General features: G+C 37.0%; 2 protein-coding genes across 2 annotated transcripts; both read left to right on the top strand.

Moving 5' to 3' along the window:
* The first annotated feature begins 251 nt into the window (after positions 1-251).
* On the top strand, positions 252-10,319 carry traf3 (TNF receptor-associated factor 3). The gene is made up of 15 exons (XM_062415162.1): positions 252-475; positions 1,406-1,568; positions 3,253-3,418; positions 4,336-4,387; positions 4,499-4,603; positions 4,880-5,044; positions 5,135-5,215; positions 5,300-5,374; positions 6,004-6,096; positions 6,191-6,331; positions 6,506-6,683; positions 6,826-7,049; positions 7,318-7,437; positions 7,561-7,752; positions 9,629-10,319. The coding sequence occupies exons 2-15, from the start codon at positions 1,409-1,411 to the stop codon at positions 9,662-9,664; spliced, it is 1,788 nt and encodes a 595-aa protein (XP_062271146.1). The 5' UTR covers positions 252-475; positions 1,406-1,408; the 3' UTR covers positions 9,665-10,319.
* cunh5orf63 (chromosome unknown C5orf63 homolog) lies at positions 9,744-26,131 on the top strand. The gene is made up of 4 exons (XM_062415156.1): positions 9,744-9,841; positions 11,042-11,138; positions 25,770-25,826; positions 25,924-26,131. The coding sequence occupies exons 1-4, from the start codon at positions 9,744-9,746 to the stop codon at positions 26,092-26,094; spliced, it is 423 nt and encodes a 140-aa protein (XP_062271140.1). The 3' UTR covers positions 26,095-26,131.

Raw genomic sequence — 26,131 nt, 5'->3', positions numbered from 1 at the left:
TCTCTGAGGGGGAACAGCGCCCCCCGGTGGCTCTGCTCTCTGAGGGGGAACAGCGCCCCCCGGTGGCCGCCGGTGGCTCTGCTCTCTGAGGGGGAACAGCGCCCCCCGGTGGCCCCCGGTGGCACTGCGCTCAGAGGGGGAACAGCGCCCCCCGGTGGCTCTGCTCTCTGAGGGGGAACAGCGCCCCCCGGTGGCCGCCGGTGGCGCTGCGCTCTGCGGGCAGTGGGGGATTTCCTGGGCGGAAGAAGCGGAGGGGGTTTCCAGTGTGATCTCTTCAGTCTCCCCGCTGCTGGATCTCTGCTCTGGATCCCGGACTCTTCTCTCACAGGACTGGACCGACAGATCCCGGAGAACCCGGAGAACCCTGAGAACCCGGACCATGCGGATCCCGGCTGCGGCAGGTTGACGGTTTGAATCCCGGACAGAGAACCGAGCCGCCGGGCTGACTGAGCTGTGGCCTGCGGAGGAGATTCATGTGAGTGAGACAACCAGCAGAACCTGATAGAACCTCAGTAGAACATCAGTAGAACCTCAGTAGAACCGGAAGCTGTTATTAAAATGAGCTTTATTAAACAAGAAACAAGAAGCTAAAGAAGCTAACGCTGTTAGCATGGTCAGTGTTTACATGAAAGATGATTTGAGAGAAGAAGAAACGGCTCCTGGGAGGACTAACATGTTACATACATGTTAAACACGCGTTAAACACGTGTTATAGGAAGCTCACGTGTTACATACATCATGAACTAACGTTTAGAAAAAGAATAAACAGTAAAACTACAGTGAGACCTGAATAATCGATCTCAGACTGAAAGTGAAAGAGGATCACCCCCCCCCCCCCCCCCCCAACATGGCAGTTACTTATAGATGATCAGTCTCACTAATCAATAATCAATAATCATCATTTATACTTCAGGTGAGTTTCATATAGAACATGTGATCACAAACAGCTGATCGGCTGATGTCATTCAGTGTGTGTGTGTGTGTCTGTGTCTGTGTGTGTGTGTGTGTGTGTGTGCTCCAAGTGTGTTTGTGTGTGTGCTGCAGGTCTGTGTGTGTTTGTGTGTGCTCCAGGTGTGTGTGCTGGAGGTGTGTGTGTGTGTGTGTGTGTGTGTCTCTGTCTCTGTGTGTGTGTGTGTCTCTGTGTGTGTGTGCTGGAGGTGTATGTGTGTGTGCTGCAGGTCTGTGTGTGTTTGTGTGTGTGTGTGTGTGTGTGTGTGCTGCAGGTGTGTGTTTGTGTGTGTGCTGCAGGTCTGTGTGTGTTTGTGTGTGTGTGTGTGTGTGTGCTCCAAGTGTGTTTGTGTGTGTGCTGCAGGTGTGTGTGTGTGCTGCAGGTGTGTGTGCTGCAGGTGTGTGATGATAATGATTCATGCAGTAATCAATAATCAATCATTGATGTGATTGACAGGTCATGTCAGCGGGGAGGAGTGCTGACGGGAGGGAGGTGCAGATTCCCCTCCAGCAGGTGGCGCCCTCCCTGGCCCCGCCCCTCGCCGTGGCTCCTCCCATCAGCCCGCCTCCTCACAGACCAGCCAATCCCTGGCCTCCCAACGACCTCGCCCTCCCACCAGGTAAACACCTCCTCATGTTCAGCTCCCTGCGCTGGGATTGGCTGATGATGATGATGATGGTGATGATGATGATGATGATGGTGATGATGATGGTGGTGATGATGATGGTGGTGATGATGATGATGATGATGATGATGATGGTGATGATGATGATGGTGGTGATGATGATGATGGTGGTGATGATGATGATGATGGTGATGATGATGGTGGTGATGATGATGGTGGTGATGATGATGATGGTGATGATGATGATGGTGATGATGATGATGATGGTGATGATGATGGTGATGATGATGATGATGGTGATGGTGATGATGATGATGATGATGGTGATGATGGTGGTGATGATGATGGTGATGGTGGTGATGAATGTGATGATGGTGATGATGATGGTGATGATGATGAAGGTGATGATGGTGATGATGGTGATCATGATGGTGATGATGATGAAGGTGATGATGGTGATGATGAATGTGATGATGATGATGGTGATGATGTTGATGATGATGATGGTGATGATGATGGTGATGGTGATGAAGGTGATGATGATGATGATGATGGTGATGATGTTGATGGTGATGATGATGGTGGTGATGATGATGATGATAGTGATGGTGATGATAGTGATGATGTTGATGGTGATGATGATGGTGGTGATGATGATGATGATGGTGATGATGATGGTGATGATGATGGTGATGATGTTGATGGTGATGATGGTGATGATGTTGATGTTGATGTTGATGGTGATGATGATGATTATGATGATGATGATGATGATGATGATTATGGTGATGATGATGATGATGATTATGGTGATGATGGTGATGATGGTGATGATGATGAAGGTGATGATGGTGATGATGGTGATCATGATGGTGATGATGATGAAGGTGATGATGGTGATGATGAATGTGATGATGATGATGGTGATGATGTTGATGGTGATGATGATGATGGTGATGATGATGGTGATGATGATGATGGTGATGAAGGTGATGATGATGATGATGATGGTGATGATGTTGATGGTGATGATGTTGATGGTGATGATGATGATGGTGATGATGATGGTGATGATGATGATGGTGATGAATGTGATGATGATGATGATGATGATGGTGATGATGTTGATGGTGATGATGATGGTGGTGATGATGATGATGATAGTGATGGTGATGATAGTGATGATGTTGATGGTGATGATGATGGTGGTGATGATGATGATGGTGATGATGATGGTGGTGATGATGGTGATGATGTTGATGTTGATGATGATGATGACGATGATGATGATGATGGTGATGATGTTGATGGTGATGATGGTGGTGGTGATGATGATGATGGTGATGATGATGATTATGATGATGATGATGATGATGATGATGATTATGGTGATGATGATGATGATGATTATGGTGATGATGGTGATGATGTTGATGGTGATGATGATGATGGTGATGATGTTGATGGTGATGATGATGGTGGTGATGATGATGATGATGGTGATGATGATGGTGATGATGATGGTGATGATGTTGATGGTGATGATGATGGTTGTGGTGATGATGATGGTGATGATGATGATGATTATGTTGATGATGATGATGATGTTGATGATGATGATGAATGTGACGATGATGATGATTTTCATGATGATGATGAAGGTGCTCTGTGTCTCCAGGTGTCCCTGCAGGCTTCCTTCCTCTTCATGGAGGCTTCAGAGATCTGTTTGTAGAAGCTCCTGAAGCTAAATACTGCTGTGAGTCCTGCAGACTGGTCCTCTGCCAGCCCAGACAGACTGAGTGTGGACACAGGTTCTGCCAGAGCTGCATCACAGACATCCTCAGGTGAGACTCACACACACACACACACACACACAGAGACACACAGGTAGCCTGGGTAAACTCATGCTCTCATACGAGTGAGATTCTACTTCGCTCAGAACGTTAGCAGCCACCAAAACTCTTCTCCTGAGATAGGGAACCAATCACAGAACAGGGAGGCGGGAACAAGGCGATGACGAGTGTAGAGCGACTCTGCTTACATCCAGCTTGGCGGCCACGGAGCTGCAGGTAGGGTCTGACTATCACCGGGTTGAGGTAGGGTCTGGCTATCACCAGGTTGAGGTGGGGTCTGACTATCACCAGGTTGAGGTAGGGTCTGACTATCACCAGGTTGAGGTAGGGTCTGACTATCACCGGGTTGAGGAAGGGTCTGACTCTCACCAGGTTGAGGTAGGGTCTGACTATCACCAGGTTGAGGAAGGGTCTGACTATCACCAGGTTGAGGAAGGGTCTGACTATCACCGGGTTGAGGAAGGGTCTGACTATCACCAGGTTGAGGTAGGGTCTGACTATCACCAGGTTGAGGAAGGGTCTGACTATCACCGGGTTGAGGAAGGGTCTGACTATCACCAGGTTGAGGAAGGGTCTGACTATCACCGGGTTGAGGAAGGGTCTGACTATCACCGGGTTGAGGTAGGGTCTGACTATCACCAGGTTGAGGTAGGGTCTGACTATCACCAGGTTGAGGTAGGGTCTGACTATCACCAGGTTGAGGTAGGGTCTGACTATCACCGGGTTGAGGTAGGGTCTGACTATCACCAGGTTGAGGTAGGGTCAGGCTAGAGCACAGTTACACTTATCAGTAAATACTACCAGCCAATCAGGTTTAACCGAGAGAAACTCAGCTGTAACTGTGTGTGTGTGTGTGTGTGTGTGTGTGTGTGTGTGTGTGTGTGTGTGTGTGTGTTTGTTTCCTGCAGTCGTCCTAACCCGGTGTGTCCCGCTGACATGGAACCGCTGTTCAATAACAAGGTGAGCATGAATAGATCAGTATAGATAGAGTATTGATTGGTTACCGATCAGAGTTCTGATGTGTGTGTGTGTGTGTGTGTGTGTGTGTGTGTGTGTGTGTGTGTGTTGCAGATCTTCAGAGACGTTTGCTGTCATCGGGAAATCATGGCGCTGAAGGTTTACTGTCGCAGTCAGAGCAACGGCTGTCAGGAGCAGATGAGTCTCCAGCAGATACCTGTGAGTAATGACATCATACAATGTTACCATGGCAACAGAGAGTCCTGCTCTCTGATTGGCTGTGAGGTGTCTCATTTATGTGTGGACACCTCATTGTTAAAAGAGCTTTCTGAAAGTATCAATCAATCAATCATCAGAACTGTGCGACTACATTATATCGCGTGTATGTGTGTATGTGTATGTGTGTGTGTGTGTGTGTGTGTGTGTGTGTGTGTGTGTATATGTGTATATGTGTGTAAGGATGTATAAATACCTGTGTGTAACTCTCACCTGCAGGATCACCTGAACGTGTGTCCATTCTTCGAGGTTCCGTGTCCGTTGGGGAAATGTAAAGAACGAATGATGAGGAAGGAGATTCCCGACCACCTGAACCGCAAATGTAAACACAGAGAGACCACCTGCGACTTCTGCATGACCAAAATGCCCCTGACTGACCTGCAGGTAACCTATGACATCACTGCTGACATCACTGAGGTGTGATGGAGCTGCAGTATAAATAAAGTTTGAATGATGAAGTGTGTGTGTCGTCAGAAACATAAGGAGACGGTGTGTCCGGCGTTCCCGGTGTCGTGTCCAAACCTCTGCTCCTTCAATTCGCTGCCGCGGAGCGAGGTACGCCTCACCTGTTCACCAGTCACAGCTCTCTCCAGGTGTGTGTTCCTGTCAGTATTGATCATATTGATTGATGTGTTTCAGCTCTCCACTCACCAACACGACTGTCCCAAAGCTCAGGTGAGCTGTCAGTTCCATCGCTACGGCTGCACCTTTAAGGTAACTCCTCCCCCTCACTGTGTGTGTGTGTGTGTGTGTGTGTGTGTGTGTCCTGTGTTTACCTGTTAGTGTGTGTGTGTGTGTCCTGTGTTTACCTGTTAGTGTGTGTGTGTGTGTGTGTCCTGTGTTTACCTGTTAGTGTGTGTGTGTGTGTGTCCTGTGTTTACCTGTTAGTGTGTGTGTGTGTGTGTGTGTGTCCTGTGTTTACCTGTTAGTGTGTGTGTGTGTGTGTGTGTCCTGTGTTTACCTGTTAGTGTGTGTGTGTGTGTGTGTGTGTCCTGTGTTTACCTGTTAGTGTGTGTGTGTGTGTCCTGTGTTTACCTGTTAGTGTGTGTGTGTGTGTGTGTCCTGTGTTTACCTGTTAGTGTGTGTGTGTGTGTGTGTGTCCTGTGTTTACCTGTTAGTGTGTGTGTGTGTGTGTGTGTGTGTCCTGTGTTTACCTGTTAGTGTGTGTGTGTGTGTGTCCTGTGTTTACCTGTTAGTGTGTGTGTGTGTGTGTGTGTGTCCTGTGTTTACCTGTTAGTGTGTGTGTGTGTGTGTCCTGTGTTTACCTGTTAGTGTGTGTGTGTGTGTGTGTGTGTGTGTGTGTGTGTCCTGTGTTTACCTGTTAGTGTGTGTGTGTGTTTCAGGGTTTGAATCAGGACATGAGGCAACATGAGTCCACCTTTGCAGCTGAACACCTGAGAATGATGGCCAATAGAAACGCTTCCTTAGAGAACAAGGTAACCATAGCAACCAAACTGAAGTAACCAGAAGCAGAATAAGCTTCACTGTGAGTATATCTGACTGTGTGTGTGTGTGCGTGTGCGTGTCCAGGTGGAGGATGTCAAAGCTGAACTGTTGGACAGGTATAAGGTGCTTCCTGCTCTCAGCAGTCGTCTCTCTGAACTCGAGAACCAGAACGATGAGCTGAGAGAGAAGAACCGCCAGATGGAGCAGAAACTGGCCACCATGCAGGTAACAGAACAAAGTTCTTCTGCTGCTACAGTGTACTACGTTGTGGTTATACTGGTACTGCTACAGTGGACTACGTTGTGGTTATACTGGTACTGCTACAGTGGACTAAGTTGTGGTTATACTGGTACTGCTACATTGGACTAAGTTGTGGTTATACTGGTACTGTGTGTGCAGAAACTGATGAGCTCTCACTCAGAGAAGCTCCTGGAGGTGGAGCTCGAGCTGCGTTCTCTCCGTCAGCTCAGAGACGAGGTAGAGAACCTTCGAGGATCACTAGAGAACGTCCGGACAAGGCTGGCGACTCTGGAACAAGGAGGACGCAGTGGAACTGGATCCACGACACACACTCTGGGTCAGAACACACACACTTGATGGGGGGGGGGGGGGGGCTGGTACTAACGGTAGAGGAACTAGTTGCAGACGTCTGTGGACTCACACTGAGGCACAATCAACAATTAATACAGTAATTAAATAATCATTATCTATGTTTCCAGCGTCCATGGAGACTCAGCTGAATCGCCATGACGACATGCTGAGTATGCACGAGATTCGATTGGCTGACATGGACCTGCGTTTCCAGGTTCTGGAAACAGCGAGCTACAACGGGACACTGATCTGGAAGATTCGTGACTATAAGAGACGGAAACAGGAAGCAGTGGCGGCGAAGACGCTGTCGCTGTACTCACAGCCGTTTTACACGGGATACTTCGGATATAAGGTTGGTCTGACACATCGAACACAGCTGGGAATAAAACTGATTCAGAACTTTCTCAAGTGGTGCAACAAATAGAGGAGGTGGTGTTCAACCACAGATACACTGGAGAACCTTCAGCACTGGTTTTTCAGAAGCAGAACCTACACAGACAATAAAGCAGCAGGTCCATCAGCAGCTGGACGTCCTCTGTAGACTCAGAGAGTTTGGTATCTTCTGCTGTGACGTAGCTGAGAGCATCCTGATATTTTATGTCTATCTTATCTCATTAAAGATGTGTGCTCGTGTCTACCTGAATGGAGACGGCATGGGCAAGGGAACGCACCTGTCGCTGTTCTTCGTGGTGATGAGGGGCGAGTACGACGCCCTGTTGCCCTGGCCCTTTAAACAGAAGGTACCCAGACTTTACTGACTGCTTACTAAATGCTGTTCGTTAGTGTACGTGGATTTTTTTTCTTGTTTTGGAGCCACAGTGATGTTGACAGACATGACTGCTGTTTCTCTGTGCATCCTTCAGGTCACTCTGATGCTGATGGATCAGGGTCCATCCAGGAAACACTTAGGTGATGCCTTTAAACCAGATCCAAACAGCAGCAGCTTCAGACGTCCGGCAGCAGAAATGAACATCGCCTCTGGTTGTCCTCTGTTTGTGTCTCAAAGTGTCCTTGAGACCGGCAGCTACATCAAGGACGACACCATTTTCATCAAGGTGGGAACACGACATCTGATGTAGAGGACTAGTGACAGAGGTAGAAGGACTAGTGACAGAGGTAGAGGACTAGTGACAGAGGTAGAGGACTAGTGACAGAGGTAGAGGACTAGTGACAGAGGTAGAGGACTAGTGACAGAGGTAGAGGACTAGTGACAGAGGTAGAGGACTAGTGACAGAGGTAGAAGACTAGTGACAGAGGTAGAGGACTAGTGACAGAGGACTAGTGTCAGAGGTAGAGGACTAGTGACAGAGGTAGAAGGACTAGTGACAGAGGTAGAGGACTAGTGACAGAGGTAGAGGACTAGTGACAGAGGTAGAGGACTAGTGACAGAGGTAGAGGACTAGTGACAGAGGACTAGTGACAGAGGTAGAAGGACTAGTGACAGAGGTAGAGGACTAGTGACAGAGGTAGAGGACTAGTGACAGAGGTAGAAGACTAGTGACAGAGGTAGAGGACTAGTGACAGAGGACTAGTGACAGAGGTAGAAGACTAGTGACAGAGGTAGAGGACTAGTGACAGAGGACTAGTGTCAGAGGTAGAGGACTAGTGACAGAGGTAGAAGGACTAGTGACAGAGGTAGAGGACTAGTGACAGAGGTAGAGGACTAGTGACAGAGGTAGAGGACTAGTGACAGAGGTAGAGGACTAGTGACAGAGGACTAGTGACAGAGGTAGAAGGACTAGTGACAGAGGTAGAAGGACTAGTGACAGAGGACTAGTGACAGAGGTAGAAGGACTAGTGACAGAGGTAGAAGGACTAGTGACAGAGGTAGAGGACTAGTGACAGAGGTAGAGGACTAGTGACAGAGGTAGAGGACTAGTGACAGAGGACTAGTGACAGAGGTAGAAGGACTAGTGACAGAGGTAGAAGGACTAGTGACAGAGGTAGAGGACTAGTGACAGAGGTAGAGGACTAGTGACAGAGGTAGAAGGACTAGTGACAGAGGTAGAGGACTAGTGACAGAGGTAGAGGACTAGTGACAGAGGTAGAAGGACTAGTGACAGAGGACTAGTGACAGAGGTAGAGGACTAGTGACAGAGGTAGAAGGACTAGTGACAGAGGACTAGTGACAGAGGTAGAGGACTAGTGACAGAGGACTAGTGACAGAGGTAGAGGACTAGTGACAGAGGTAGAAGGACTAGTGACAGAGGTAGAGGACTAGTGACAGAGGACTAGTGACAGAGGTAGAGGACTAGTAACAGAGGACTAGTGACAGATGTAGAAGACTAGTGACAGATGTAGAGGACTAGTGACAGAGGTAGAAGGACTAGTGACAGAGGACTAGTGACAGAGGTAGAGGACTAGTGACAGAGGTAGAAGACTAGTGACAGAGGTAGAGGACTAGTGACAGAGGTAGAAGGACTAGTGACAGAGGAATAGTGACAGGTAGAGGACTAGTGACAGAGGTAGAGGACTAGTGACAGAGGACTAGTGACAGAGGTAGAGGACTAGTGGCAGAGGTAGAGGACTAGTGACAGAGGACTAGTGACAGAGGTAGAGGACTAGTGACAGAGGTAGAGGACTAGTGACAGAGGTAGAGGACTAGTGACAGAGGTAGAGGACTAGTGACAGAGGACTAGTGACAGAGGACTAGTGACAGAAGACTAGTGACAGAGGTAGAGGACTAGTGACAGAGGACTAGTGACAGAGGACTAGTGACAGAGGTAGAGGACTAGTGACAGAGGACTAGTGACAGAGGTAGAGGGACTAGTGACAGAGATAGAAGACTAGTGACAGAGGTAGAAGGACTAGTGACAGAGGTAGAGGGACTAGTGACAGAGGACTAGTGACAGAGGTAGAGGACTAGTTGAATCTTGTTAATATTATCGATATGTTTGACGGGTAATTAATAATGATAAGTTTGATTGGCAGGTTACCGTGGATACCTCTGACCTTCCTGACCCTTGACTGGCTGACCTTGCTGGTCTGAGATCAGATCACCTGTCCACACCCCCAGAGCAAAGGATGATGGGAAGGAACAGTGAAGATGGAGGCTGGTCTCACTGAGAGCGATGCCCACAGAACAGAAGAAGAAGAGACAGACAAGAAGCAGCCAATCAGAGTGAACTTTACAGAGCCCAGAGGGTGGGTCCTCTTCTGATTGGCTGATGGACTACAGAACAGAGAGTGATTGGATCAGTGATACTGTGACATCACCATGGTGACGACTCTCAACGCCAACTTGGCCGCCGGAGTGAGGACGTTGTTGTTCTTTACTGATGCTGTGCATCGAGCTTCCTGTTTATAACCTGTTTACTAAGGCATGCTGGGAAATCCACCGCGGCCACAGAGGAGCTCAAAAACCAGTACAGGCCAGTACAGGCCAGCGGGAGCTTTTAAGATCCACTACAACCCAGTAGAGAACAGTAGAAGCAGCTGCTCAGAATCTGAGTCTGGTCCACACTGAACCTGTCTCAGATAAAGCTCGACGATGGTTTAATGTGACAGTTTACACCGGTAGAGACCGGTAGATGTTCCTCTGTGGCCTCGGTGGCGTCTTCAGTGACTCTTTTGATTCATTTGCACAGTTTGAATGTTTGTGTGAAAATAAAAACTGAAGGAAACTGAACGCGTTTGATTGTGGTCTTTTTTCTTCATCACTCAGTCACTCAAAGACTCAGACTTTAGTCTTTGAGGGTCTCCGGTTTCTTCCCCCAGGGCAGCGAGAGCCGTCAGCACACTGTGTCCATTACTCCCCTGGGTTATTATTCCCCATCCCTACTGAACTATTTATTATTATTAAATGTTTTTATGATGTTTTAGATCTCTTACTGAAATGCATGTTTACTTTCAGGGAAACACAATTTCGTTTCTTATGTAGATTTACTTGAGAAATGAGATCTATCAAATCCGGCGTTACTGTGGAAACCTGGTTGCTGAGGTCACAGTCAGGTGATCATTCTACTTCCTGTTTATTACTGAGGTCATCAGCTGATCAATGAAATCAAAAATCAATATCATAATAACATCTCTGCTGTCACTCCTCTGTCACCTCCCTCCTAGACTCCAGAACATCAAAAACCACATCAGCCCCCCCAGGGCCTTTTCAGCTGCTGTAGCCCCCCCCCCCCCCATTATACTGACCAACAATCCCCCATTTTATTTACTGTACTAGTTAATAGTTATTGTTCGTTATTAGAAAGGTAAGAGACAGGAGGAGCACTGTATGTGTATTAGTGTGTAAATGAGTGCAGTGATCGTAACAGACCACCGGGGGGCGCTGCTGCTCTGTTATAATTGCTTCCGCTGCACAAAGTAGGAGAAGAAGAAGGAGAAGAGTGAGTAAAATAAGAAGAGCTGCAGGAAACTTCATCAAACTTCAGTAAATCACCGGAAACTCAAGACTTCTTCCAGGAGGTCCGCGGACCTTCAGCCGGTCTCGGTGAGTGTTCCCTCGGGTCAGAGTTTACGGAGAGTCGGTGTAGCAGCTTAGCTAACAGGCTAATGCTAGTTGTGATTTGCAGTGTGTGTGTGTGTGTGTCTCTTTATGTGTGTGTCTCTTTATATATGTGTGTGTGTGTGTAACTTTATATGTGTGTGTGTGTGTGTGTGTGTGTGTGTCTCTCTGTGTGTATGTATGTATGTATGTGTGTGTGTGTGTGTGTGTGTGTGTGTGTGTGTCTCTCTGTGTGTATGTATGTATGTATGTATGTGTGTGTGTGTGTGTGTGTGTGTGTGTGTGTGTGTGTGTGTGTGCGCACAGACTCAGTGTTGTATTAAAGCGTAAGGTTGGGTAAAAACTAACTGATCAATCTGATTGATCAGGTCCGTCTGCAGGATTCACATTTTTAATGTAAAGAATCTAAAGTTTCAACACATCAAGATCAATAGAAGCAGTCAGCTGATGAGATCAATAAAAGCAGTCAGCTGATGAGATCAATAAAAGCAGTCAGCTGATGGGATCAATAAAAGCAGTCAGCTGATGAGATCAATAGAAGCAGTCAGCTGATGAGATCAATAAAAGCAGTCAGCTGATCGGATCAATAGAAGCAGTCAGCTGATGGGATCAATAGAAGCAGTCAGCTGATGGGATCAATAGAAGCAGTCAGCTGATGGGATCAATAGAAGCAGTCAGCTGATGGGATCAATAGAAGCAGTCAGCTGATGGGATCAATAGAAGCAGTCAGCTGATGGGATCAATAGAAGCAGTCAGCTGATGAGATCAATAGAAGCAGTCAGCTGATGGGATCAATAAAAGCAGTCAGCTGATGAGATCAATAGAAGCAGTCAGCTGATGGGATCAATAAAAGCAGTCAGCTGATGAGATCAATAAAAGCAGTCAGCTGATGGGATCAATAGAAGCAGTCAGCTGATGGGATCAATAGAAGCAGTCAGCTGATGGGATCAATAAAAGCAGTCAGCTGATGAGATCAATAAAAGCAGTCAGCTGATGGGATCAATAGAAGCAGTCAGCTGATGGGATCAATAGAAGCAGTCAGCTGATGGGATCAATAGAAGCAGTCAGCTGATGGGATCAATAGAAGCAGTCAGCTGATGGGATCAATAGAAGCAGTCAGCTGATGGGATCAATAAAAGCAGTCAGCTGATGGGATCAATAGAAGCAGTCAGCTGATGGGATCAATAGAAGCAGTCAGCTGATGGGATCAATAGAAGCAGTCAGCTGATGGGATCAATAGAAGCAGTCAGCTGATGGGATCAATAAAAGCAGTCAGCTGATGGGATCAATAGAAGCAGTCAGCTGATGGGATCAATAGAAGCAGTCAGCTGATGGGATCAATAAAAGCAGTCAGCTGATGGGATCAATAGAAGCAGTCAGCTGATGGGATCAATACAAGCAGTCAGCTGATCAATACTTTGGAGATAAAGTAAACTCGGTCGTGAGGTCACATGATCATCTGTCGGTCAGCTGACCTCAGACAAGGAGCCGTAATTGGTTGCTGTGGTCCTGCTGTGTGATTGGTCATCAGAGACGATGATGTCATCAGGTCAGTAACACTGTGTTTCTGTTCTCAGATTAAAATGTTTGCAGCTGCTCTTCATCACCTTCCTCCTCCTCGTCTTCCTCTGCACAGACTTTACAGCTCCTTACCCACGCTCACTCTGTTCACCAAGGTAACCTCCTATCTGCTCTACTGTACTCTACTCTACTCTATTATACTCTATTATACTCTATTATACTCTACTCTACTCTATTATACTCTATTATACTCTATTATACTCTACTATACTCTACTATACTCTATTATACTCTATTATACTCTATTATACTCTACTCTACTCTATTATACTCTATTATACTCTATTATACTCTACTATACTCTACTATACTCTACTATACTCTATTATACTCTACTATACTCTATTATACTCTATTATACTCTACTATACTCTATTATACTCTACTATACTCTATTATACTCTACTATACTCTACTATACTCTATTATACTCTACTATACTCTATTATACTCTACTATACTCTATTATACTCTATTATACTCTACTATACTCTATTATACTCTATTATACTCTACTATACTCTATTATACTCTATTATACTCTACTATACTCTATTATACTCTACTATACTCTACTATACTCTATTATACTCTATTATACTCTACTATACTCTATTATACTCTATTATACTCTACTATACTCTATTATACTCTATTATACTCTACTATACTCTACTATACTCTATTATACTCTATTATACTCTACTATACTCTATTATACTCTATTATACTCTACTATACTCTATTATACTCTATTATACTCTATTATACTCTACTATACTCTATTATACTCTACTATACTCTATTATACTCTACTATACTCTACTATACTCTATTATACTCTATTATACTCTATTATTCTCTACTATACTCTATTATACTCTACTATACTCTATTATACTCTACTATACTCTACTATACTCTATTATACTCTATTATACTCTACTATACTCTATTATACTCTATTATACTCTACTCCACTCTATTATACTCTATTATACTCTACTATACTCTATTATACTCTACTATACTCTATTATACTCTATTATACTCTACTCTACTCTATTATACTCTACTATACTCTATTATACTCTACTATACTCTACTATACTCTATTATACTCTATTATACTATACTCTACTCTATTATACTCTATTATACTCTACTATACTCTACTATACTCTATTATACTCTACTCTACTCTATTATACTCTACTATACTCTATTATACTCTATTATACTCTACTATACTGTACTCTACTCTACTATACTCTATTATACTCTACTATACTGTACTCTACTCTACTATACTCTATTATACTCTATTATACTCTACTATACTCTATTATACTCTATTATACTCTACTATACTGTACTCTACTCTACTATACTCTATTATACTCTATTATACTCTACTATACTCTATTATACTCTATTATACTCTATTATACTCTATTATACTCTACTATACTCTATTATACTCTATTATACTCTATTATACTCTACTATACTCTATTATACTCTATTATACTCTATTATACTCTACTATACTCTACTATACTCTACTATACTCTATTATACTCTATTATACTCTACTATACTCTATTATACTCTATTATACTCTTTTATACTCTATTGTACTCTACTATACTCTATTATACTCTACTATACTCTATTATACTCTATTATACTCTACTATACTCTATTATACTCTATTATACTCTATTATACTCTATTATACTCTACTATACTCTATTATACTCTATTATACTCTACTATACTCTATTATACTCTATTATACTCTATTATACTCTACTATACTCTACTATACTCTATTATACTCTATTTTACTCTATTATACTCTATTGTACTCTACTATACTCTATTATACTCTATTATACTCTATTATACTCTACTATACTCTATTATACTCTATTATACTCTATTATACTCTACTATACTCTACTATACTCTATTATACTCTATTATACTCTATTATACTCTATTATACTCTATTATACTCTACTATACTCTATTATACTCTACTATACTCTACTCTACTATACTCTATTATACTCTATTATACTCTACTATACTCTATTATACTCTATTATACTCTATTATACTCTACTATACTCTATTATACTCTATTATACTCTACTATACTCTACTATACTCTACTATACTCTATTATACTCTATTATACTCTATTATACTCTACTATACTCTATTATACTCTATTATACTCTACTATACTCTACTATACTGTACTCTACTCTACTATACTCTATTATACTCTATTATACTCTACTATACTCTATTATACTCTATTATACTCTATTATACTCTATTATACTCTACTATACTCTATTATACTCTATTATACTCTATTATACTCTACTATACTCTATTATACTCTATTATACTCTATTATACTCTACTATACTCTACTATACTCTACTATACTCTATTATACTCTATTATACTCTACTATACTCTATTATACTCTATTATACTCTATTATACTCTATTGTACTCTACTATACTCTATTATACTCTACTATACTCTATTATACTCTATTATACTCTACTATACTCTATTATACTCTATTATACTCTATTATACTCTATTATACTCTACTATACTCTATTATACTCTATTATACTCTACTATACTCTATTATACTCTATTATACTCTATTATACTCTACTATACTCTACTATACTCTATTATACTCTATTTTACTCTATTATACTCTATTGTACTCTACTATACTCTATTATACTCTATTATACTCTATTATACTCTACTATACTCTATTATACTCTACTATACTCTACTATACTCTATTATACTCTATTATACTCTATTATACTCTATTATACTCTATTATACTCTACTATACTCTATTGTACTCTACTATACTCTATTATACTCTATTATACTCTATTATACTCTACTATACTCTACTATACTCTATTATACTCTATTATACTCTATTATACTCTATTATACTCTATTATACTCTACTATACTCTATTATACTCTACTATACTCTACTCTACTATACTCTATTATACTCTATTATACTCTACTATACTCTATTATACTCTATTATACTCTATTATACTCTACTATACTCTATTATACTCTATTATACTCTACTATACTCTACTATACTCTACTATACTCTATTATACTCTATTATACTCTATTATACTCTACTATACTCTATTATACTCTATTATACTCTATTATACTCTACTATACTCTACTATACTCTATTATACTCTATTATACTCTATTATACTATACTGTACTCTACTCTACTATACTCTATTATACTCTACTATACTCTACTATACTCTATTATACTCTACTATACTCTATTATACTCTACTATACTCTATTATACTCTATTATACTCTACTATACTCTATTATACTCTATTATACTCTATTACTCTACTATACTCTACTATACTCTATTATACTCTACTATACTTTATTATACTCTATTATACTCTACTATACTCTATTATACTGTATTATACTCTATTATACTCTACTATACTCTATTATACTCTACTATACTCTATTATACTTTATTATACTCTATTATACTCTACTATACTCTATTATACTCTACTATACTTTATTATACTCTATTATACTCTATTATACTTTATTATACTCTATTATACTCTACTATACTCTATTATACTCTACTATACTTTATTATACTCTATTATACTCTATTATACTCTACTATACTCTACTATACTCTATTATACTCTACTATACTCTACTATACTTTATTATACTCTATTATACTCTACTATACTCTATTATACTCTATTATACTCTACTCTATTATACTCTATTATACTCTACTATACTCTATTATACTCTATTATACTCTACTCTATTATACTCTATTATACTCTATTATACTCTACTCTATTATACTCTATTATACTCTATTATACTCTACTATACTCTACTATACTCTATTATACTCTATTATACTCTATTATACTATACTATACTCTATTATACTCTACTATACTCTATTATACTCTACTCTACTCTATTATACTCTATTATACTCTATTATACTCTATTATACTCTACTATACTCTATTACACTCTATTATACTCTACTATACTCTATTATACTCTACTATACTCTATTATACTCTACTCTACTCTATTATACTCTATTATACTCTATTATACTCTACTATACTCTATTATACTCTATTATACTCTATTATACTCTACTATACTCTATTATACTCTATTATACTCTATTATACTATACTATACTCTATTATACTCTACTATACTCTATTATACTCTATTATACTCTACTATACTCTATTACACTCTATTATACTCTATTATACTCTACTATACTCTACTATACTCTATTATACTCTATTATACTCTATTATACTCTACTATACTCTATTATACTCTATTATACTCTATTATACTCTACTATACTCTATTATACTCTATTATACTCTACTATACTCTACTATACTCTATTATACTCTATTATACTATACTATACTCTATTATACTCTACTCTACTCTACTCTATTATACTCTATTATACTCTATTATACTCTATTATACTCTATTATACTCTATTATACTATACTATACTCTATTATACTCTACTATACTCTATTATACTCTACTCTACTATACTCTATTATACTCTATTATACTCTATTATACTCTACTATACTCTACTATACTCTATTATACTCTACTCTACTATACTCTACTATACTCTATTATACTCTATTATACTCTACTATACTCTATTATACTCTATTATACTCTACTCTACTATACTCTACTATACTCTATTATACTCTATTATACTCTACTATACTCTATTATACTCTATTATACTCTACTCTACTATACTCTACTATACTCTATTATACTCTATTATACTCTACTATACTCTATTATACTCTATTATACTCTATTATACTCTACTCTACTATACTCTATTATACTATACTGTACTCTACTCTACTATACTCTATTATACTCTATTATACTCTATTATACTCTATTATACTCTATTATACTCTATTATACTCTACTCTACTATACTCTATTATACTATACTATACTGTACTCTACTATACTCTATTATACTCTACTATACTCTATTATACTCTACTATACTCTACTATACTCTATTATACTCTATTATACTCTACTATACTCTATTATACTCTATTATACTCTACTATACTCTATTATACTCTATTATACTATACTATACTCTATTATACTCTACTATACTCTATTATACTCTACTATACTCTACTATACTCTACTATACTCTATTATACTCTACTATACTCTATTATACTGTACTCTACTCTACTATACTCTATTATACTCTACTATACTCTACTATACTCTACTCTACTCTATTATACTCTACTATACTCTATTATACTCTACTATACTCTATTATACTCTACTATACTCTACTATACTCTATTATACTCTACTATACTTTACTATACTCTATTATACTCTACTATACTCTACTCTACTATACTCTATTATACTCTATTATACTCTACTATACTCTACTATACTCTATTATACTCTACTATACTCTATTATACTCTACTATACTCTACTCTACTATACTCTATTATACTCTATTATACTATACTATACTCTACTCTACTATACTCTATTATACTCTATTATACTATACTGTACTCTACTCTACTCTATTATACTCTATTATACTCTATTATACTCTATTATACTATACTATACTCTACTCTACTATACTCTATTATACTCTATTATACTCTATTATACTCTATTATACTCTATTATACTCTATTATACTCTACTCTACTCTACTCTACTATACTCTATTATACTCTATTATACTATACTGTACTCTACTCTACTCTATTATACTCTATTATACTCTACTATACTCTACTATACTCTATTATACTCTACTATACTCTATTATACTCTATTATACTCTACTATACTCTACTATACTCTACTATACTCTATTATACTCTATTATACTCTACTATACTCTATTATACTCTATTATACTCTATTATACTATACTGTACTCTACTATACTCTATTATACTCTACTCTACTATACTCTACTATACTCTATTATACTCTACTCTACTCTACTATACTCTATTATACTTTATTATACTATACTCTACTATACTCTACTATACTCTATTATACTCTACTCTACTCTACTATACTCTATTATACTATACTCTACTATACTCTATTATACTCTATTATACTCTATTATACTCTATTATACTCTATTATACTCTACTATACTCTACTATACTCTATTATACTCTATTATACTCTATTATACTCTACTCTACTCTACTATACTCTATTATACTCTATTATACTCTATTATACTCTACTCTACTCTACTATACTCTATTATACTCTACTCTACTATACTGTACTCTACTATACTCTACTATACTCTATTATACTCTACTCTACTGTACTCTACTCTACTCTACTATACTCTACTATACTCTATTATACTCTATTATACTCTATTATACTCTATTATACTCTACTATACTCTATTATACTCTATTATACTCTATTATACTCTATTATACTCTACTCTACTATACTATACTGTACTCTACTATACTGTACTCTACTCTACTCTATTATACTCTACTATACTCTATTATACTCTATTATACTCTATTATACTCTATTATACTCTACTATACTCTATTATACTCTATTATACTCTATTATACTCTATTATACTCTATTATACTCTACTCTACTCTACTATACTCTATTATACTCTATTATACTCTATTATACTCTATTATACTCTATTATACTCTATTATACTCTATTATACTCTACTATACTCTATTATACTCTATTATACTCTACTATACTATACTGTACTCTACTATACTCTACTATACTCTATTATACTCTACTCTACTATACTATACTGTACTCTACTCTACTCTATTATACTCTACTATACTCTATTATACTCTATTATACTCTATTATACTCTACTATACTCTATTATACTCTACTATACTCTATTATACTCTACTATACTCTATTATACTCTATTATACTCTATTATACTCTATTATACTCTATTATACTCTATTATACTCTACTCTACTCTACTATACTCTATTATACTCTACTATACTATACTGTACTCTACTATACTCTACTATACTCTATTATACTCTACTATACTCTATTATACTCTATTATACTCTACTATACTCTACTATACTCTACTATACTCTATTATACTCTATTATACTCTACTATACTCTATTATACTCTACTATACTCTATTATACTCTATTATACTCTATTATACTCTATTATACTCTATTATACTCTACTATACTCTATTATACTCTATTATACTCTATTATACTCTATTATACTCTACTATACTCTACTATACTCTATTATACTCTACTATACTCTATTATACTATACTGTACTCTACTCTACTATACTCTATTATACTCTATTATACTCTACTATACTCTATTATACTCTACTCTACTATACTCTACTATACTCTATTATACTCTACTATACTCTATTATACTATACTGTACTCTACTCTACTATACTCTATTATACTCTATTATACTCTACTATACTCTATTATACTATACTCTACTATACTCTACTATACTCTATTATACTCTATTATACTCTACTATACTCTATTATACTCTACTATACTCTATTATACTCTATTATACTCTATTATACTCTATTATACTCTATTATACTCTACTATACTCTATTATACTCTATTATACTCTATTATACTCTATTATACTCTATTATACTCTACTCTACTCTACTATACTCTATTATACTCTATTATACTCTATTATACTCTATTATACTCTATTATACTCTATTATACTCTATTATACTCTACTATACTCTATTATACTCTATTATACTCTACTATACTATACTGTACTCTACTATACTCTACTATACTCTATTATACTCTACTCTACTATACTATACTGTACTCTACTCTACTCTATTATACTCTACTATACTCTATTATACTCTATTATACTCTATTATACTCTACTATACTCTATTATACTCTACTATACTCTATTATACTCTACTATACTCTATTATACTCTATTATACTCTATTATACTCTATTATACTCTATTATACTCTATTATACTCTACTCTACTCTACTATACTCTATTATACTCTACTATACTATACTGTACTCTACTATACTCTACTATACTCTATTATACTCTACTATACTCTATTATACTCTATTATACTCTACTATACTCTACTATACTCTACTATACTCTATTATACTCTATTATACTCTACTATACTCTATTATACTCTACTATACTCTATTATACTCTATTATACTCTATTATACTCTATTATACTCTATTATACTCTACTATACTCTATTATACTCTATTATACTCTATTATACTCTATTATACTCTACTATACTCTACTATACTCTATTATACTCTACTATACTCTATTATACTATACTGTACTCTACTCTACTATACTCTATTATACTCTATTATACTCTACTATACTCTATTATACTCTACTCTACTATACTCTACTATACTCTATTATACTCTACTATACTCTATTATACTATACTGTACTCTACTCTACTATACTCTATTATACTCTATTATACTCTACTATACTCTATTATACTATACTCTACTATACTCTACTATACTCTATTATACTCTATTATACTCTACTATACTCTATTATACTCTACTATACTCTATTATACTCTATTATACTCTATTATACTCTATTATACTCTATTATACTCTACTATACTCTATTATACTCTATTATACTCTATTATACTCTATTATACTCTACTATACTCTACTATACTCTATTATACTCTACTATACTCTATTATACTATACTGTACTCTACTCTACTATACTCTATTATACTCTATTATACTCTACTATACTCTATTATACTATACTGTACTCTACTCTACTATACTCTATTATACTCTATTATACTCTACTATACTCTATTATACTCTACTCTACTATACTCTACTCTACTCTACTATACTCTATTATACTCTACTCTACTATACTCTACTATACTCTACTATACTCTATTATACTATACTGTACTCTACTCTACTATACTCTATTATACTCTATTATACTCTACTATACTCTACTATACTCTATTATACTCTATTATACTCTACTATACTCTACTATACTCTATTATACTATACTATACTGTACTCTACTCTACTATACTCTACTATACTCTACTATACTCTACTATACTCTATTATACTATACTGTACTCTACTCTATTATACTGTACTCTACTCTACTCTATTATACTCTACTATACTCTATTATACTCTACTATACTCTATTATACTCTACTATACTCTACTCTTCTATACTCTATTATACTTTACTATACTTTACTCTACTCTATTATACTATACTGTACTCTATTATACTCTACTATACTCTACTATACTCTATTATACTCTACTCTACTATACTCTACTATACTCTACTATACTCTATTATACTCTATTATACTATACTGTACTCTACTCTATTATACTGTACTCTACTCTACTCTATTATACTCTACTATACTCTATTATACTCTACTATACTCTATTATACTCTACTATACTCTACTCTTCTATACTCTATTATACTTTACTATACTTTACTCTACTCTATTATACTATACTGTACTCTATTATACTCTACTATACTGTACTCTACTCTATTATACTGTACTCTACTCTACTCTACTATACTCTATTATACTCTACTATACTGTACTCTACTCTATTATACTGTACTCTACTCTACTCTACTATACTCTACTCTACTATACTGTACTCTACTATACTATACTATACTGTACTCTACTATACTCTATTATACTCTACTATATTGTACTCTACTGTACTCTACTCTACTGTACTCTAATATACTGTACTCTACTCTACTGTACTCTACTCTACTATACTGTACTCTACTGTACTCTACTGTACTATACTGTACTGTACTCTACTCTACTGTACTCTACTCTACTCTACTTTACTCTACTATACTGTACTCTACTATACTATACTCAACTCTACTCTACTATACTCTACTATACTCTATTATACTCTATTATACTATACTGTACTCTACTCTACTATACTCTATTATACTCTATTATACTCTACTATACTCTACTATACTCTATTATACTCTACTCTACTCTACTATACTCTACTATACTCTACTATACTATACTATACTCTACTCTACTCAACTATACTCTATTATACTCTACTATACTGTACTCTATTATACTCTATTATACTGTACTCTACTCTACTGTACTCTACTGTACTCTACTCTACTCTACTCTACTATACTTTACTCTACTATACTTTACTCTACTATACTGTACTCTACTCTACTGTACTCTACTATACTATACTCTACTATACTCTACTATACTGTACTCAACTCTACTCTACTATACTTTACTCTACTATACTCTATTATACTCTACTCTACTATACTCTACTCTACTCAACTATACTATACTCTACTATACTCTATTATACTCTACTATACTCTACTCTACTATACTCTATTATACTGTACTATACTGTACTCTATTATACTCTACTATACTATACTGTACTCTACTCTACTATACTATACTCTACTATACTCTATTATACTCTACTATACTCTACTCTACTATACTCTATTATACTCTACTATACTGTACTCTACTCTATTATACTGTACTCTACTCTACTCTACTATACTCTATTATACTCTACTATACTGTACTCTACTCTACTCTACTATACTGTACTCTACTATACTATACTATACTGTACTCTACTATACTCTATTATACTCTACTATACTGTACTCTACTCTACTATAATGTACTCTACTCTACTCTACTGTACTCTACTATACTGTACTCTACTCTACTATACTGTACTCTACTCTACTCTACTATACTCTATTATACTCTACTATACTGTACTCTACTCTACTCTACTATACTCTATTATACTCTACTATACTGTACTCTACTCTACTCTACTATACTGTACTCTACTATACTATACTATACTGTACTCTACTATACTCTATTATACTCTACTATACTGTACTCTACTGTACTCTACTCTACTGTACTCTACTCTACTGTACTCTACTGTACTCTACTATACTGTACTCTACTCTACTGTACTGTACTCTACTCTACTATACTGTACTCTACTCTACTGTACTCTACTCTACTCAACTATACTGTACTCTACTGTACTCTACTCTACTCTACTGTACTCTACTCTACTCTACTATACTGTACTCTACTCTACTGTACTCTACTATACTCTACTCTACTATACTATACTGTACTGTACTCTACTATACTGTACTCTACTCTACTATACTATACTCTATTATACTCTACTCTACTATACTGTACTCTACTCTACTATACTATACTCTATTATACTCTACTCTACTCTACTATACTCTACTCTACTCTACTATACTGTACTCTACTCTACTATACTGTACTCTACTCTATTATACTATACTCTACTATACTGTACTATACTCTACTCTACTATACTGTACTGTACTCTACTCTACTCTATTATACTATACTGTACTCTACTCTACCATACTATACTCTACTCTACTATACTCTACTCTACTCTACTATACTGTACTCTACTATACTGTACTATACTGTACTCTACTCTACTGTACTCTACTCTACTATACTGTACTCTACTATACTGTACTCTACTCTACTATACTGTACTCTACTGTACTCTACTCTACTGTACTCTACTCTACTGTACTCTACTCTACTATACTATACTATACTCTACTATACTATACTCGACTCTACTATACTGTACTCTACTATACTCTACTATACTCTACTATACTATACTGTACTCTATTATACTCTACTCTACTGTACTCTACTCTATTATACTCTACTCTACTATACTGTACTCTACTATACTCTACTCTACTATACTGTACTCTATTATACTCTACTCTACTATACTATACTGTACTCTATTATACTCTACTCTACTCTACTATACTGTACTCTACTATACTCTACTCTACTATACTGTACTCTATTATACTCTACTCTACTATACTATACTGTACTCTACTGTACTGTACTCTACTCTACTGTACTCTACTCTACTATACTCTACTATACTCTATTATACTATACTGTACTCTACTATACTGTACTCTACTATACTGTACTCTACTATACTGTACTCTACTATACTCTATTATACTATACTGTACTCTACTATACTGTACTCTATTATACTCTACTCTACTATACTATACTGTACTCTACTATACTCTATTATACTATACTGTACTCTACTATACTGTACTCTACTATACTCTATTATACTATACTGTACTCTACTATACTGTACTCTACTATACTCTATTATACTATACTGTACTCTACTATACTGTACTCTACTATACTCTATTATACTATAATGTACTCTACTATACTGTACTCTACTATACTCTACTATACTGTACTATACTGTACTGTACTCTACTATACTCTACTCTACTCTACTCTACTCTATTATACTATACTGTACTCTACTATACTATACTCTATTATACTATAATGTACTCTACTATACTGTACTCTACTATACTCTACTATACTGTACTATACTATACTGTACTGTACTCTACTCTACTCTACTATACATTACTCTGCTGTACTATACTATATTATATTATACTCTAATATACTCTATTATACTATACTTGATGATCATTGTGATGATGATAATGTGTTTGCAGGATCCGTGTCCTCTGTGTGATGAAGCTAAAGAAGTCCTGCAGCCGTTCAGACACAGAGTGAGTTAATAAAGTTCAAACATTCAAACTGTCCTCACATTTAAAGTGTAGAAGGACAACTGATCTCTCTCTGTCTCTCTCTCTGTCTCTGTCTCAGTTTGTCTTCCAGCAGGTGGACATCAGCCATCCAGAGAACAGGAAGTGGTTAGACAGGTACAGGTGGGACATACCTGTCTTCCACCTGAATGGACAGTTTGTGATGAAGCACAGAGTGGACATCGTCCTGCTGGACAAACTGCTGCAGGATGCTGAGACACAGAAGACATGACACCTGGATATGAACTAATAATCAATAAATAATGATC

This window comes from Scomber scombrus, unplaced genomic scaffold, assembly GCF_963691925.1.
Source record: "Scomber scombrus unplaced genomic scaffold, fScoSco1.1 SCAFFOLD_57, whole genome shotgun sequence".
In the NCBI taxonomy this organism is placed as follows: Eukaryota; Metazoa; Chordata; class Actinopteri; order Scombriformes; family Scombridae; genus Scomber; species Scomber scombrus.
The sequence above is the reverse complement of the archived record's forward strand: the minus strand, read 5'-3'. Positions and strand labels throughout refer to the sequence as shown.